This window comes from Rhinichthys klamathensis, unplaced genomic scaffold (genome assembly GCF_029890125.1).
Source record: "Rhinichthys klamathensis goyatoka isolate OS25496 unplaced genomic scaffold, OSU_Roscu_1.1 h1tg000222l_1, whole genome shotgun sequence".
NCBI lineage: Eukaryota > Metazoa > Chordata > Actinopteri > Cypriniformes > Leuciscidae > Rhinichthys > Rhinichthys klamathensis.
Genome location: NW_026606746.1, coordinates 1,077,726 through 1,094,397, shown reverse-complemented (window position 1 = coordinate 1,094,397; position 16,672 = coordinate 1,077,726). Strand labels below are relative to the sequence as shown.

The 16,672-nt window shown below is 36.7% G+C and overlaps 1 protein-coding gene across 2 annotated transcripts; it reads right to left on the bottom strand.

Annotated features, from left to right (window-relative positions):
- Positions 1-192: 192 nt before the first annotated feature.
- tmod1 (tropomodulin 1) lies at positions 193-16,635 on the bottom strand. Of its 2 annotated transcripts, XM_056264586.1 has the most exons (11): positions 16,389-16,634; positions 15,247-15,448; positions 8,118-8,274; positions 7,343-7,459; positions 5,702-5,791; positions 4,331-4,461; positions 4,090-4,197; positions 3,332-3,475; positions 2,989-3,133; positions 2,378-2,483; positions 193-386 (listed from the first exon to the last, which is right to left on the bottom strand). In XM_056264586.1, exons 2-11 carry the CDS (start codon positions 15,361-15,363, stop codon positions 368-370), a joined length of 1,134 nt encoding a protein of 377 aa, XP_056120561.1. In that variant the 5' UTR covers positions 15,364-15,448; positions 16,389-16,634; the 3' UTR covers positions 193-367. The 2 variants fall into 2 exon arrangements, with proteins under 2 accessions (XP_056120561.1, XP_056120562.1); XM_056264587.1 differs by lacking the exon at positions 2,378-2,483 and having other exon boundaries at positions 16,389-16,635.
- Between the last annotated feature and the right edge of the window lie 37 nt (positions 16,636-16,672).

The window sequence follows — 16,672 nt, the reverse complement described above, 5'->3', positions numbered from 1 at the left end:
GAGCGCCATTTTCATCTTTACTGCTTCCATCAACACAAGTAGGTGATTTTTCCCTACTAATGTTATGGCAGGTAGTTTACACATTTATAAAACGCTCTGCCATGAGTAACTGTGTCTGGTAAACAGAGTGGCGTGGTACCTTCGGGTTTCCAGATCTGGGGCTTTGAAAAAAAGCATTCTGAATTGAATGTTTTCTTTAGATGACCCTGTGGGTTACCTGTAAAAGGGACAGAAATGGAGGGAGGATATATGGGATGAGATGGGGTGTGATGTGATGTACAGTATACTGGTGCAGGTCCCAGGCCATAGAGGGTTCTCCCGCTGCTGCTACACGTTTGTCCGACATTTAGGAAAGATGGGCCCTCCTTCAAGCCTTCTCTTTCTTACTGCACACACAAACAAAAAAGGGTTGATCACCTTTGAGGACATAAAAAAGCTGACATACTTCGGAATTATACTTTCATTATAACAGCCTATAAAGGGTTCAATAATACAGATTTTATGTTCTGCTTTGTTTTTACTTTTAGGGATTTTACTTGCCCTATCAGAATTTTTCCTAGCCTCACATCATTAATACAATATATATATTAATATAACATAAATAAAATAATTTAAAAACATTTAATAAATGTAAAATATTTTCTAAACATTCTAAATAAAATAAAAGAATGTGCTATAATAACTGCCATTTAAAACCACAATGTAACTGCATTAATGCTATGAATTCATACATGCATTTTTTGCTGGAAAACAATACATTTCTGGGCCCGTATTCATAAAGATTCTAAGAATCCTCTCAGAAAACTCTTAATTTAAGCTTAAAAACTTTTATGAAGTAGTTTTAGCTTAAGAGCGATTCGGGACCGAAAACTTTCATCTTAGTGAGGAGGCGGGGTTGACCCCGTTGCTATACATGACACAATCTTTTGAAGACTGTGATTGGTTGGTTGTCCAAGAAGGAAAAAAAAAAGAGTGATTTTAAGTATAGGGTCTATTCTAAGCCTTCACTTTGAAATTACATGCGTTATTTTTCCTATTTGACCGTTCTCTCTCACACACATATTATATATGTGTATGTAAATCCTTTTTTTTTATTTACCATGCTGTTAATTGGCTTAGAATGATAAAAATTGTTCCACTCTTTCCAATTACACTGATTGCTGGCATGTCTATTTAAGTGGTGGTTTGAATGTTGGTTTTAATGTAACAAATATGGAATCAAAACCAAGAAGGACGAGAAAGCCCAACTGGACAGAGGAACAGTGTTTACTGTTAGCCCAGTTAGTGGATGAACACAAGGCCATCCTTAAAGGAAAATTCGGGCCGGGTGTCAATCTATAGCGTCTTATTAACTCACTGTCTGCAACACATTTCTTCTCCCTCTTTGTCTTTCTGCCATTTCCTCCTCTGCTAAAGAAACTCTTAAGCCTCTTAAAGGTCCTCGTCCGTACTCCAAACAATTTTGACCTTAAGACCTCTTTTAAGGGTTTAGATACTTTCTGAATTACTTTTTTCTTTACTAGGATTTTTTCTTTAATTTTAAGAGTAAACGCCCACATTTCTAAGAATGTTCTTAGAATTTTGTCACTAGGAGCTACTCTTTGCATTAAGATTCTTTATGAATACGGGCCCAGATTTCTTTTCTTTCAAGACTATTAAAGGACATTCTTACAATTTCTCATAAAAACTTTATATTAGACATTGGGAAATCCTTATTGCATTTGTAGATACCACAGACAGAAACTGGAAATTGCAATTAAAGGAATAGTTCACTCAATTAAAAAGAGTAATTTGTATGGCTTCAAATGGCTTGAAATATAGCGCGGGTCAAATGGGCTACTTTTATGGTGCTTTTTGGAGCTCAAAAGCTCCAGTCCCCAATCACTTTTATTGAGGCATTCTGTTAATTCTCCTTTTAAAGAAAGCCATATGCGTTTGGAAAAATAATCATAATTTGGGGAGAACTATTCCTTAAAGAAAAAGCTCTGCATGCACAGCAAGCCAGAGGCCATTTTCAATCATGTTTATGTAGATTTGGCATCAGAATACTCTCTCTATGCAGAAGAAAGTAAAGACTAAACCTGAAAACCTGAAGACAAGCCATCTGACAGTCGGACAAACACCGCAACAACAATAGCACAGACGAACAAAACAACCAAGAAACAACCAGATAATGAAACAGACAGGGTTTGAATTCACTTTGATGGAGGGAAATGCAGTAGTGGAGATGCTGAAGCGGCAGAAGGGAGCTTGAGGAAAAGTATAAAAGTTCATAACGATCCAGAGATTTGAGGTATTGCGAAAAGGCTAAAATAAGAGCAAAAAGACAGCAGGTAGTGCCCAGAGGGAGAGAAGGAGGGCAAGACTCCGTGTTTACTTGGGTTTTGATGTGAACTTGAACTTTTTACAGAAGGCTCTTTCCAGCTCAGGGACCGACAGAGTGAATGTGATCGCGCCATCTGTGTCCGACCGAACTACACGTGCTGTAAATACATACATGGCATGAACACACCAATACTTACACTACCATTCAAAAGATTCGGGCCAGTAAGACGATTTTTAAAAGACATTAATACTTTTATCAAGGAAGACAGCATTGATAAAAATTGACATTTTAATTTCAAATAAATGCCATTCTTTTTTCTATTCATCAAAGAATCCAGATTTTTTTTTTATCATGGTTTCCACAAAAATATTAAGCAGCACAACGGTTTTCAACATTAATAATAATATGACATGTTTCTGAAAATTCAACTTTGCCATCAATTGTAATAAGATTTCACAATATTGCTGCTTGTACTGCATGTTTGACCAAATAAATGTAACTTCGGTAAGCATAAGAGAAGTCTGGAAAGACTTTTTTTTTAACTGGATTGTACCCATTTCAGCACATCCAGCACACACACACAAAAAACAACAATCAATTTTAATTCTGAAAATACACATACAAATAACAAATCTGACAGCATCAGAGCGTGTATTTCTTACCAAGGTCATTGTTGCTCATCATGGCATTAGATCCACGCAAGCGTGGGCCCTGCTGGGTGAAATGGTATCCGAATTTCAACAGAGTAGTGTTCTTCTCCAAAATGTTAGCTATCTCCATCTCAACCTTATTACCCAAAGGCTGGCTCTGTATCACACATACACAGATGATATACATGTAAGATATAAATACAGGATATAATGCAATAACTCTTTTAGACCAGTTATACCACTTGGCTTCATTTGCCCCTCCATCATCATTACCTTCAGACTGAACCCCTGACCTCATTGATAATGGCTCAGACCTTTATATAACTTAATTCTGTGTATGTGTGTGTGAGCGTACCTGGTTGTCAATCTTTAGCTCCTGCAGTGTAGTGTTGCTCTTTAAGGATTCCACGAGTGCCAGAATTCCAGCTCCAGTAATGAAGTTAGACTCCACATTTAGACTCTTCAAAATGGTGTTCACTTTCAGCATGTCTGCTAGTGCCTGCGAACCAAACAACATTACACGTATCTACACTACCGTTCGAATGTTTGGGCTCGGTAAGATTTTTTTATGGTGTTTGAAAGAAGTCTTTTATGCTCACCAAGACTGCATTTATTTGATCTAAAATACAGTAAAAACTGTAAAATTGTGAAATATTATTACAATATACATTTTTTTTTTTTTCTATTTTAATATATTTTTAAAATGTAATTTAATCCTGTGATGACAAAGCTGAATTTAGCATTATTTCTCCAGACTTCAGTGTCACATGATCCTTCAGAAATCATTCTAATTTACTGATTTGGTGCTCAGGTAACATTTCTTATTATTACCACATTTAAAAATGGTTGTGCTCCTTAATATTTTTGAGAAAATATTTATATATATATATAAAAAAAATCTGGATTCAATGTGTGTGTATATGTATGTATGTATATATATATATATATTTTTTTTTTTTTGGATTAAGTATTACAGTAATGTGCTTAATTGTCATGGGTCACAATTCCAAAAAGGAATTCCAGGCTGCATTTTCTTTATGGAAAATATAATTTCTTATTTGAAATTATTTGAAAAATCTAAACTTTGAGAATGAGTGTGCTTTTTTAACTCACAAAGGCTACAGGATCGTTACTTCTGGTGCCAACGATGCTCAGGCGCTCCACAACACTGTTCCCTTTAAGAGCTTCAGCATACGCTTTCAAAGTCGGGATTGGAATATTCTACATATCACCAGAAAAAAAGAAAAAGAAAAAGAGAACGCATAACAGGGCAAACCATCAAAACGGCAGGCTAGCAGACACATAAAAACCCACTATTTAACAGAAAGTATAATTAAAAGAGTGAAAGTAGCACCTTGATGTTATTTAGGTTGACCTCAATAAGATCTGGATCATTGCTTTTGATTCTCTGTAGTGTTTCCTCTACATCTGTGTCATTGGGCTGTTCATCTGGCACTGGCTTATACTGAGTGCACTGGATTACACCTGTGTTTATAATACAACTCTGAATTACAACAAATCATGTGGTTCAGTGCCAGATATAACACAATACTATATCACACGGCACACACCTATTTAATGTGGTCCCAAGCCACATTACAGATGTATAGGTTTGTATTATATTTATTTACATTTTACATGTATGTATTTGGTAGACACTTTTATCCAAACTGACAAGATTCAAATTGTGTTCTACTGTTTCAGTAACAGGAATACTGAGTTACAGAACTAAATATCAAACTAAGTTGAATTTATTTTCTCTCTACCTGAAGAACAGCTGGTTAAAAGTATTTGCAAAAATATCCTTTAAAAAAAATGAAAGGTCGAGCATAATTTGTTTAGTAGATGCCACATGGTTTGATATTTTGCATTTGACATTCAGGCATGTTTAAAGGTGCAGTGTAATTTTTTTTGTTGCAATTTTTACAGAAAGAAATACTGTAAAAAAAATGCTACAGTAAAACATGTTAATTGGTTGACTACGTTACCTTACTATATATACGGAGAAAAACTGTAAATGGTTTAACATTACACATAACATATCCGCATAGATTTTTTACTTCTTATTTTTGTTATCAGTAATGTATATTAGTGTGTTTTAAATTATATTTTATGTCATTTAGTTTATTACATTATATTAGCGTCAAGTGTGTTACCCTGATGGTGATTTGTCTTCTGTACGTATGACCCTGTGCACTGTCTCTGTCGAGCATTGACCATGTTTTAAGAACAGGCCACTTACGATGAACTCTGATTCATCATGTAGCTTTCTATTCTGCCACCTGTATTATTGTGGTGGTTATTGATACATTTTAAAGGTAAAAAGGTAGATTTTGGTAGTTTGGTAAGTTAACATTATATCACTTAATGGTTATAAGTTGTATACAGGCATCCCTGTAAAACTGGAAACATTTTCACAGTATTTTTTACGGTGAATTACGGTCAACCACAGCTGCCAGTTATTTGAATTTAACAGGATTTTTTTTTTAGTGTGCCTTAAGTTTCCAAGCACTTTCAACCTAACTTTATCCAATATACTATAATATATAGCTTGTACTACTATATATAACTTGTATTTTACAGTTACTTCTGATTAAAGAATACAGTGCAAACACAAACAAATACTAATGCCAAAAACTTGATTGATCATAAAACAATCAATCAGACAAATATAAAGCTTCAAACCAGACAAAACCATTACAGGATAAGTGCTGTATTCACTTACTGTTCAAACCCTGTTTGTTGACGATAGTACTGCTGGCCAGTGCTTCATAATATTGCTGGTTGCTCATCAGTGTGTGCATGCCCAAGATGGCTGCAGCAAGAGAAAATGTTTTCAAATTTATATGATCCTCTGAATGAAACAGGCAGTGTTTGCTATTTATGACTTGTTCATGTAAATCATATGTAAAATCATGTTTTCCAAGGTATCAACTGAAAATCATTCACATTTACCTGATGAAAACATCAAGCAGACCAGTAATGGCATCAAATTAACTAGACCAGACCAAAAAAAACTCAAATAAAATGAAAAAGGACCGCAAAACATCTAAATAGCAAGTCAAGAGGAAAGTGCAATTTAAGAGTCGGGAATGTATGCTGTATCTGACAGTTGACAGAGGGCCAAAGACAACTGAACTAACCTCATTCCCATATGAAGCTGTAATCGGTCTGTACACATAAGATGTTCAGACTGTTAAGCCAACTCCTTAAATCCTGCTGTTTTCGAAACATGATCCCAAAGGGGAAAAAAAACAATCGACCTAATTTTTAGGGAAACCACTCCATCATGTTAAATGGGAGTAGAGCAAGTAGCTGACAGTTGAGAGGGTTTTTATTTTTTAGCCAGCAGAAAAACTTTGTTCCCCTTTTTTGGTAGCCAAGTGTCCTTAGTGCACAAGGATGAGTCATTGTTATGAAAGAAAAAGAACTCAAACTTGCATACGCAGTTTCAGGAACTAACACATGCATGCTTCACGTAAAGGACTAGTTCACTTAAAAAATAAAAAGGAATCATTTACCCTGTTGTTCTAAATCTGTATGATTTTGTTTCTTCGTGAAACACAAAATAAGAAATTTTGAAGAATGTTCATGCTGCCCTTTCCTGTACAGCTCAAGTATACAGTGAAGGAAAGGAAAGGAAAGGAAAGGAAAGGAAAGGAAAGGAAAGGAAAGGAAAGGAAAGGAAAGGAAAGGAAAGGAAAGGAAAGGAAAGGAAAGGAAAGGAAAGGAAAGGAAAGTTAAATGAGTATGGAACATCATGACTAGTACAAGATGACAGTTTTCATTTTTGGTTAAAGCAACCTTGAAATAACACTTAAATCATCATGCAGATAGCATTCTATGCTGAACATCCCATGCAAATATTCAGCTAATGTATAAGAAACATTCTGGAAATGTTAGAGCAGCACACAATGTTGCAGATTAACCTACTGGAGTGATCCGTGGCTTAGAAACGATGGAGCAGGGGAGAGGACAAAGAGAATTAGGAATGAAGATGTGAAAATGGAGTGGAGAGGACTAAAGGACAGACCAGACAGAGGCACATCGTGAGATAGACACACACAGAGGAAGTTCAAATTAGTCAATGAAATTACAGATGGATTGATTCATATGAATATGAATTAATATTAAAATGAGTGAACTGAATTTAATTATGCCTTAATAAAGATTAAGTGAGGTTACAAAATAACAGTAAAAACTGGATTCTTTAAACTCCATTACGGATTATGTGCGTACCCATATAAAGTCAGAATTATATATTTAAAAATACAATTTTATAATTTAATTTATAAAATGGTGTCTTGGATTCAAAAAAGCATAGTCTACTATATACAGGAATTAAATTGGTAACATTACACTGTACCTGCTATATCGCACAATTCTGCATCAGTTGCACTAGATAGCGCCTCTTCTAGTTCAGGCTCCAGAGTGACATCTTCTAGGATAGGGTCCACTTTTGTCTTAGGCTCCCACACTTTTCCTACATACACACATACAGAAACAGAGAGTGAGGGAAAAATACCTTCATTTATTTTTGCTAAAATTATGACTGTACTACAGGTGCCGTAATTTCAAAATCATGATTTTGCCCCCAAAAAACAAATTTCAAAATGTCAGTATACTTTTAAATAAAGGAGACAATACCCTCAGTGAAAAACAAGTTTGATGCATAAATGAGACAGAGACATGGAAAAAAATGAAGAGAGATTGGTAGAAAATGAAGACAAATAAAAAGTAAATACTACTTGTGAACAATATTACTGTGCATCATTTCAAGCTCTAATGTTATGCAAAACGAGTAAAATACAAACGGTGTACAGTATGAATCTCTAATTTAGATTCATAAAAGTGATGTCAAATTTGTATTAGTTAAACAAAGTAGATTGTTGTTTATTTAAAATGTCACTACAAAATGTCAAACACAAAGCTTGAAAAGTCAGTCTAATGGCAATGTTTATAACTTTCAGGTTAAAGAAAAAAAAAAAGACAGAACTTCTGTGATATACAGTACATGTCACACGCCGTTGGACATTATTAATGGACAAATTACAAACTAATGAAAGCATAAAAAGAATTCATTTTCTAAAAGTTCACAGGGTCAAAAGTGCCCATGGTTCTAAATGCACGTCGCTTCTCACCTCTTTTCTCGCCAGTGTAGGGAACAAGGTCATCTCGGTCTGGATGTTCTTTGGCTTGTTTCTCCAGGTGAGCTAGAAGGTCATCTCTCTGGAACGTTCCGGTTGGAGATTTTTTAGTCTGATCCCTCTGTCTATATCCTGCTGGCAACAGTGCGTTCTGAAAACAATTCATAAAACATTAGTTTTGTCATCAAACTTTCATAAAAAGCACACAGAATGTAAGATAGCATATTACAACTAGAATGTACATTTCCTGAAGAAAATGTGAGTGGTGCTTGAAGTGGCAAAACTCGGCACTCGGTTGCTAGGGTGTGGTTACACAGTTACCATGGTGATTATTTACAGACTGATTTTCCAACCGAAACAAACGAGCCCACCTCCATGTCTATACAATGTTCTGGTGCTGAGATATAGGTATTCATGTGTTTGTACAGTTGCTAGGGTACTCTTTATGGTTACTAGGGTTTGCTTATACAGTTTATGGGTTGATATTTAAAGACTGTTTGCCAGTCTGGGTCAAAAAAAGGCCAACTCTGTGTTTCTACAATGTTCTTGTGCTGAGATTTTGTAACTAGTTGCTACGGCGTGGCTATGAAGTTGTTATGTCGCTACTTATTGGCTACTTCATAGGCCGAGTCATAAGAGCCCAACCCCAAGTCTCTCTGACCTTCTGATCCAAAGATATGATCTTACAATTTTTGTGCCAATGTTATATGGAACTTTTTCGCCGATTTATCGCCCGCCAGATGAACATAGTACACCCGATCACTTATAAAATTCATAGCACACCTCTCCTCAATAAACCGGTCCGGGAGGAGTAGCGTTCTGAAGTTTAAGTAGCAATAACAATAGTGATGCCTTGCCTTTGGCAAGCACCACTAATAAAATAATTTGCCATATCTTAAAATGTCATGGATTCTAATACCATCACCAAAGTACAGTCGCAGGAGCCAGTTTCCATCAATTTCCATCTTTACCAATTATTTGAAACAGGTTTTATTAGATTTACGAAGTGTACACCTAACCCAGGTTTTCTAAGGGGGCTTTTACACTGGGCTCGTTTGCTGCGGTCCGAGCCCGAGCGCGTTTGTTCCCGGCGCCCCCCGCAGCGTTGGTCTGGTTTCACACACAACTTGATTCTATCAAACCCTGGTGCGTTTGCGTGCATATGACGTCATCGCAAACGTGCACGGCGCATAATAGAGGGTACGCGCATGACGTCACCGTCGGCCGGAGTGAATGCGGTCACGCCCACAAGTGGCAAAAAGACTGAGCGGCAGCATTTGTTTTCAGCGTGAATGCCGTGAAAATCACACAAAACACATCTAAAACGGGAAAGAGCTTTGCGATTGACTGTACAACTAGATTTGACCAGAAATCTGAGGTACTGTATATTTTTACAGACTGCAAAAAGCTACAGAACAGACTATATTCTGCATAATTGGATGTTTTTAAATAAACTGACAAAAAACTATACAAGTTTTAGGGCTGGACGCTGTAGCGGAGATGGCGTGGGTGCTTGGGTGCGGCCGCCCCAGGGCCCCGTGCCAATTAGGGGCCCCTCAAACGCCGCCGATCTTGCGTCACTAGCCGCGTTTCCATTAAAGATTTGCGCAAAACTTTTGCGTTTTTTCTAAATATCGATAAAAAACTATTGCGAAATGACGGCGTTTCCATTAACCGATGTTATGCGACTTTGGACGTTTATAGGTTTAACACATGTGAATAGACGTGCAGCCACCGCACAAGACATTATTATTATTAATGGAAGGAGACGTGGTGTGTTATCCAAGCATTAATGGTAAGGAAAGACCCTAATACTGTGAACGGCACATGAGGTGTTTTTGTGCGTTTCTTCCTCATTTCTGCTCCAAGGTCTTGATTGTGGCATTTCTTTGAGGTTTAGAATCCAGTATTCCTGCAATTCTTTTATGAATTTAATAAAGAACTTTGTCTCGTATTCTGTCCAAACGGTCCGTGTACTTTTGCGTCCATTTATTTTTCCTTTTTTAACCCGTAGCTTAATTGAAAAACGAAAAATGAACGGTTGTTGTATTTTTAAAGCGCAAAGTTGAACAACAAATTTTCAATTTGAACTGTAGCCTACTACACACCAATGCTGCCCCAAAAAATAAATATAGACGAATTTTCAGATTTTTGTTTATGACTTTTTGCCCCTTTATTAAACATTTAAAATATTCACAAATTAATATGAAAAAAATGTTGATTTTACTGGTTTTCTAAGGCCAAATTAGAACCCGATGATATTTTTCCCGCAGTGCTGAATAAGAAGAGCCATGTCTCTGGAACCATAGCCTAGGTGATTTATAGGGGATTATAGGCTAATGATAATAAATGTGTCTGAAAAAATAACGAGGCATTTTAATTGTTTATTAATAAACTATAGTGTTAGTGCCGACTGCAAACATATTTTCATCTCTGTAAAGCGGATGGGATGCGCCTTTAGAGAGAAATGCACCTTTCATATGGATTACATAATCAGAAGGTATTTGCTTTCGATTTGAATTTGTTCGTTCAAGCTTTAGCCTATAGGCTATATTTTGTTTCAGTTCATTTCTGAGACATGTTCCAGTTCACGGAGATCATGAAAGCGCGCCTGATTGTTTTCTTTTATTTTGCAAAAGAAGAACGTTTTCTTGTTATTGTGAGTTTACACAAATAAAAGTAGTTGCGGATTATGTATTATTATTTTCTGTATGACCATAAATGATAGAGTATTTTAAGTTGTTTCCACTGTTGACAGGAAAATGCAAGTGTTCGCGCCCGCGCCTCCGTCATCCAGTGCGCGCTCCACAAACCCATGGATATACGTCAAAATCTTGTGTTTATTTGTGATAATCTTAGCCCTGTATTATTATTGTCTAACCTGTATTATGAATGACATTTGACGAATTGCTTTGTTCCTTTTTTGCATAAAAGCGCCTTCTAAATATGTAGCCTAATAAATGTAGCCTATGTAATAGGCTATAATAATTATTATTATTATTATTTGCGTTTATAACTATAAATGACTTCACTTAAGACAGTTATATGTTTATCATAAAATAATTGATGAATGTATTATTTTTATATAACCTTTTACAGTTTTGGAAAATGAGTTTGTGTTATATTTCTTTTTTTGTATGAGAAGTCTTTTTTTGCTATTCTATTATAGCCTATGAGCTCTCCTTTAAAGATACAAGTACCGGGCTAAATCTTGTTTTTTAGAAAATTCAAGAAATTACAAAGAACTGATATTTACAAATCTGAGAGCGCGGATTAGGATATAGTGGGTAGGCTATAGGCCTACAGTTTATTAATCCGTGGGCACGATTTGTTAAACCGATCGAGGGAACAGTTTGTACTCAACCGTAAGTAGGCCTACGGTTTATAAACTTGAGGGGACGGATTGCAAAACCGTCGCCACAGATTTTTTTTCATTTAGGCTATTTTATTTTTTCACAGACGCTCATTATCTAAATGTTCCGTGTCAAAATGAAATGCAGAAATCAAATTTCGCAGAGTTGTAGGCCTATGTCAATTAGGCCTATTTGATTTTCAATTAAATAAGCAATAGGCTATATAAGGAAAATAAGTTTGTATGTGAATATTTTTTCACCAGTCTAAAAACTAATAAAGAAGAAAGCATCTTTTTCGTTTTTCATACGAGTTAAAGGGAAAACGAATGGACGCAATAGCCTACGGACCCCAAACACACGCGCCTTCTAAGTCAGGTGACTGTAATTGCGCAAAAACTGTTTCCATTGCAGTTTTGCGAAATATTCCTTTTTCGAATTGCCTGAAAATCCACCTCATGCGAGCGTAAAAACTTTTTTGCGATAAATGGGAGTTTTTGCGAAATTGACATGTTTCCATTGAGCGTATTTTTAATTCGCAATTTCAATTTGCGCAATTTGAAGGGTAGCCTAATGGAAACGCGGCTACTGACAGGAACGGGGCCCAGGCAAAGTACACCCAGCAAACACATTTACGTTGCGGCAATGCCTGTGGCACGTTGCATTTCTGCTATGGCAACGTCGCTGTCTACGTGCTCGCAACATTGTAACAACGTAGAATTGAAAGATTCAACAGGGCTGTAGCAACGCTGTTGCACGACATTCAGCAACTGAGAGACGACTTTCTGACAATTAGCCTACATTTTCTAGTATGCTATAGATATCCCCATTTAGAAAGTTATGTTTTTGAGGTTAATTTTTAATTAGTCATTAGATAATTATATACTTTTAAAATATTGTTGGCTATTTTATTTAACATATAAGATTACTTGGCTCAACAAGTGACACATTCTTACATATGCATTCATCAAATATTTTACGTTTTTTTAACGGTTTTAATTTTAAAATGACTTGGTAGCAGAGGGCCCCATGATGAAGCTCCGCCCCCACTGTACCGAGAGTCTAGCTCCGCCCCTGGACGATATGATGATATACAGTATAACATTAATGTAAGTGATCACTCGGATTTAGACCTATCTATATTGTATTTATATAAAACGTTTACAGGCAAATTGTCTTCATTTATTTCCCCGGCGTCGAAATCAGGCACATATAAATGTCAGGAAACACGATTCCTGGCTGCATGTCAATATCCATGGATCACTGGATCTTTGATAAGTTGTAAGGAACACTATATCGAGTCCAACTTTTAGTTTAAACTGATAATAGTTTGTTTTACTCGCGTTAACGCAGTTTCCCCTATTAACTCCAGTCACGCAGCAGCTCTTCTGCCACTCAGTCCCGCTGAGGGGGGCGTGTTCCGGCGGGGAAGTGACGTTAATGCATTCCCTCTATAGAAAACAGAACGTGGGTCAATATTGTGTTTTTTTTTTATTAATTCGCTGCTATTATGCGCAGTTGAGTGAACACTACAGGTTTACTGTGCGTGTGTCACATAAGGTGGACTTCTGCTGCTTGCAAACGGACTCTTTTTAGGAGACAGTGGATTTCCAACTTTGTTGCCCTGATTCCACGCGCAATGCACGAATACACTGCACGCAGGCTCACTCTCGCTCGTTTCCAAGGTAAATCATCAACACTATCATCCCTTACAAGCGTTTTATTTAACTAAATACATCACAATAAGCTAAAAACGCATGCGCAGGTTACTTTACTTCCTGAACAAGTGCGCACCCGAGTCCGTGTTGCTTTCACATTCACGCGAACCGCGGCACGGTTCGGGAGCAACCGAACTCAGACCACCTCCTGCAGGTAGTCTCGGGTTCGGTACCCCAGTGCGCACCCGGGCCCCATGACAGCGTTCACATTAGCGATTTTTCATGCGAACCGTGCCCCGTTCCGGCTTTCAACCACATACTGACAATCACAAACTCCATCAGCGCCTGAAATAGTAAGCAATGATAACATTATTTTAAGTCAGGGCCTATCAGCCCATATCCACAAAAAAGGGCTGCAGAGCTAAAGAGGGGGGGATGTCAACGTATGTGCATGTTAAATGTGATGACAGAATCCAGAACACATAGCATTTCAAAGAGAACTCAGAGAGAACAGAACTTTATACGGCACCTCAGTATTGTTTATTCTTAGTGCAGATAAAATTGAGCAAATGGAGACAAATTAATTCTAAAGTGACATCTAAAATCATTAAAGTAGAGATTCCCACTGCTAAATTTACAGCACAATTTAGTGTTTCGGGAAAAGGCTCGGCTTTGGTGGAGAATGTTTATTTTTGTTACATTTGAGTAGATTAACTTTTGTTCCAGCACCAGTATTTATGGTAAACTTCTGCACCTCTGGCTGAACATCTCAGTAAAGGAGAAGAAATTCTCCTTTCCCTCTTCTCTGTTGCTGGACATTTATCCAACGCCTGTCTCTAAATCTGTCAAGAAGTGCTTAGATGCTGGAGTGAAACCAGATTCCTGAAGAGCAAATAAAAAACTGTGGTCTGAGTGAGAAAAAGAACACTATCAACAGAGAAAACCACAGCCTTACGACAGTGGATTCCCTAAAAAAACACTACAGCAATACAACTCTGCACACTCCAACCACTGTAAAACAACAGTCCTGTCAAACTGACAAAAATAGTCTAACTCAGAAACATTAAAGTCCAGACAAACAAAAAAAGTGGGCCTGTCAAACTGACAAAAATAGTCTAACTCAGAAACATTAAAGTCCAGACAAACAAAAAAAGTGGGCTTCTCAAACAAAAATGGCATTGAAACAACAATGTCCAACACCAAACAAAACATAATGGGCTACAACACAGTCTAATATAAAACAACACAGTCCAGTCAAACAAACACCATTACACAAACAAACAAGTTGAACAAAAACCACTAAGAAATAACAAAGTCCAGACAAACATACGAGACTAGGTAGCAACACAGTGCACTTAAACAAACACAACACATTATGCGTAATAGAAAAGTCTAGCCAAACAAACATGACTATAAAGCACAGTCCAGTCAAACAAAACCACAAAAATAAAGTTTGTTTCTTAAACAAAAAATGGCACTGAAAAACAATCGTCAACACCAAACAAACAAAAATCGGATACAACACAGTCCAGTCAAACATATACCATCACACACACACACACACACACACACAAAACAGTCCAGCCAAACAAATAATACTAGGAAACAACACAGTCAGACAAACAAATAAGACTAGGTAGCAAAAGTCCGGTCAAACAAACTACCTTACACATTAAAAGGGAAAAAAAAACTAAACAAAAGAAAAGTCCAGACAAACAAACAATCACCTCTGGGAAACAACACATTCAAGACAAATAGTCCAGACAAACAAACTAGAAAAAAACAGTCTCGTCAAACAAACACCATTATATGTAAAACAGCGTAGTCCAATCAAACCAAATTATAAAACAACAGCCCAATCTAACAAATCCCACAACAAAACACTCCTTTAAAAACAGTCATAGTTTTCAGTGCCAAAGCACTGCTTAAAGGTCCAAATACAAAAATTACAGAAGAGATGGATTTGTTATAAAATAAAAAATGATATCAACCTTTCATAATGCTAAGTATTCAGAGACAACTGAACTGTGTGAGCACATTTATGAATTGTGTGTGAATTCATGCAGCTTTTAAGGTCGAATGTGAGATGTTTCACCTTATTTTAAGTGCACTTACATCAGGATCAAGCTCTTCAAGTTCATCCTCAAGTCTCCTGAGCTCCTCTTCACTGAGCTTCTGCAAGAGCTCATCCTCATCCACATCCCGGTACTTCTCCATCTCTTTACGGAACATGATGAATAAGAGAACAGGGAGGAAGAGGACAGAAGAAAAGAAAAAAAAGATAGGCAGGAACAGTTGAGCCCCCCAATCACAGGACCTTGGTGAGGACAAGAGAGACATATCCATTATTAGGCCTATTAGTATTCTAAATTCAAAGTTTATGATTTTCTAAAGTATTTAAGTAGCCTGGAAATTCAGACCCAAATCCGAAAGATTAAGGAAATTCGCTGAGCAAATTCAAATTGTGCTCTCACGAAAACTCTGGATTTCCAGGGTAGTTTTTAAGTGGATTATTCTAGACAAATTCAAATCATATGGGTTATGGAGAGCACAGGTGTACTTCATCCTATTAACTGAGGACACGCTATGCTAACATTGGACAACCAGAAAAAGCACAAATATTTTGTTAACTTTGGACAGTATCTGCTCTGCTTGTTAAAACTTAAACGTTTGAATGTCTCTGTGCAAAATGTTTTACTTTAGCTCGCTTTTTAAAAATGCATGCCAATTTTTATTAAAAAAATATTACATTATGATCTTAAACAATACATTAAGTAATTTATAATAATATATCTAATGAGAAGAAAACAAATCAAACTAAAGGCTGGCCTTTGCTCTTTGGACCATCTCCATTGTCCTTGGTAAATCCAATAGACAAGGACATTGACCAGCAAACTCCATTACGCTATATAATGCAAATTTATTATTAACATACTGCCTCTAGTTTAGGTTTCCCAAATCAATAAACTAGTTATTATGTACACATTTCCAGACAGTTCCTCAAACAAATTGCTTTTCCACTTCAGTTAATAAAACTACAATTAATGATGTCTGAATAGTTGGGTTGCTTCAGATACATAACTTTTGACATTAAAACAATACAAAATACATTTTAAAGCGCAAACTAAATTATTAATCAAATATAATTTTCTCCGAGCTTCATTTGTCCTGTTAATATGCGTATTTGTATGTTTCATGGCTCTATGCAAGGATGAAAACAAAGCGTTAGTGCCGGAGTCTCTATCATTCTCACTTACTTCAGACAGCGCTTATCCCACACTATATATAGCGCATGTGACAGCTGAATACTTTGACCAGATATGGTTTCTTTTCGGAGCCGCTATTTCACACAAATGTGCTGCTGCCTCAAGCAATTATTTCTCAAATCCAAGGTTCATAGAAGAACAACGCTTGACACGGCGGAGAAAGTCCAAATATTAAAACGTAATCACTGCTCGAGCCTTCTTTCAAAAAGTCCAGTAGTCGGTGCGGTGGCGATCAAAGAGTTTCCACAAACCCGTAGTGCAGATATTCGCCCCGC

What these genes read in the sequence shown, in the direction of transcription:
- tmod1 (XM_056264586.1), bottom strand. Translation starts at nt 15,363, where the DNA reads ATGTTCCGTAAAGAGATGGAGAAGTACCGGGATGTGGATGAGGATGAG. An exon ending in CTACACTGGCGAGAAAAGAG is followed by an intron (nt 7,460 to 8,117) that starts GTGAGAAGCGAC and finishes GTGTGTATGTAG; the next exon opens with GAAAAGTGTGGGAGCCTAAG. An exon ending in CAACAAACAGGGTTTGAACA is followed by an intron (nt 4,462 to 5,701) that starts GTAAGTGAATAC and finishes TTATAAACACAG; the next exon opens with GTGTAATCCAGTGCACTCAG.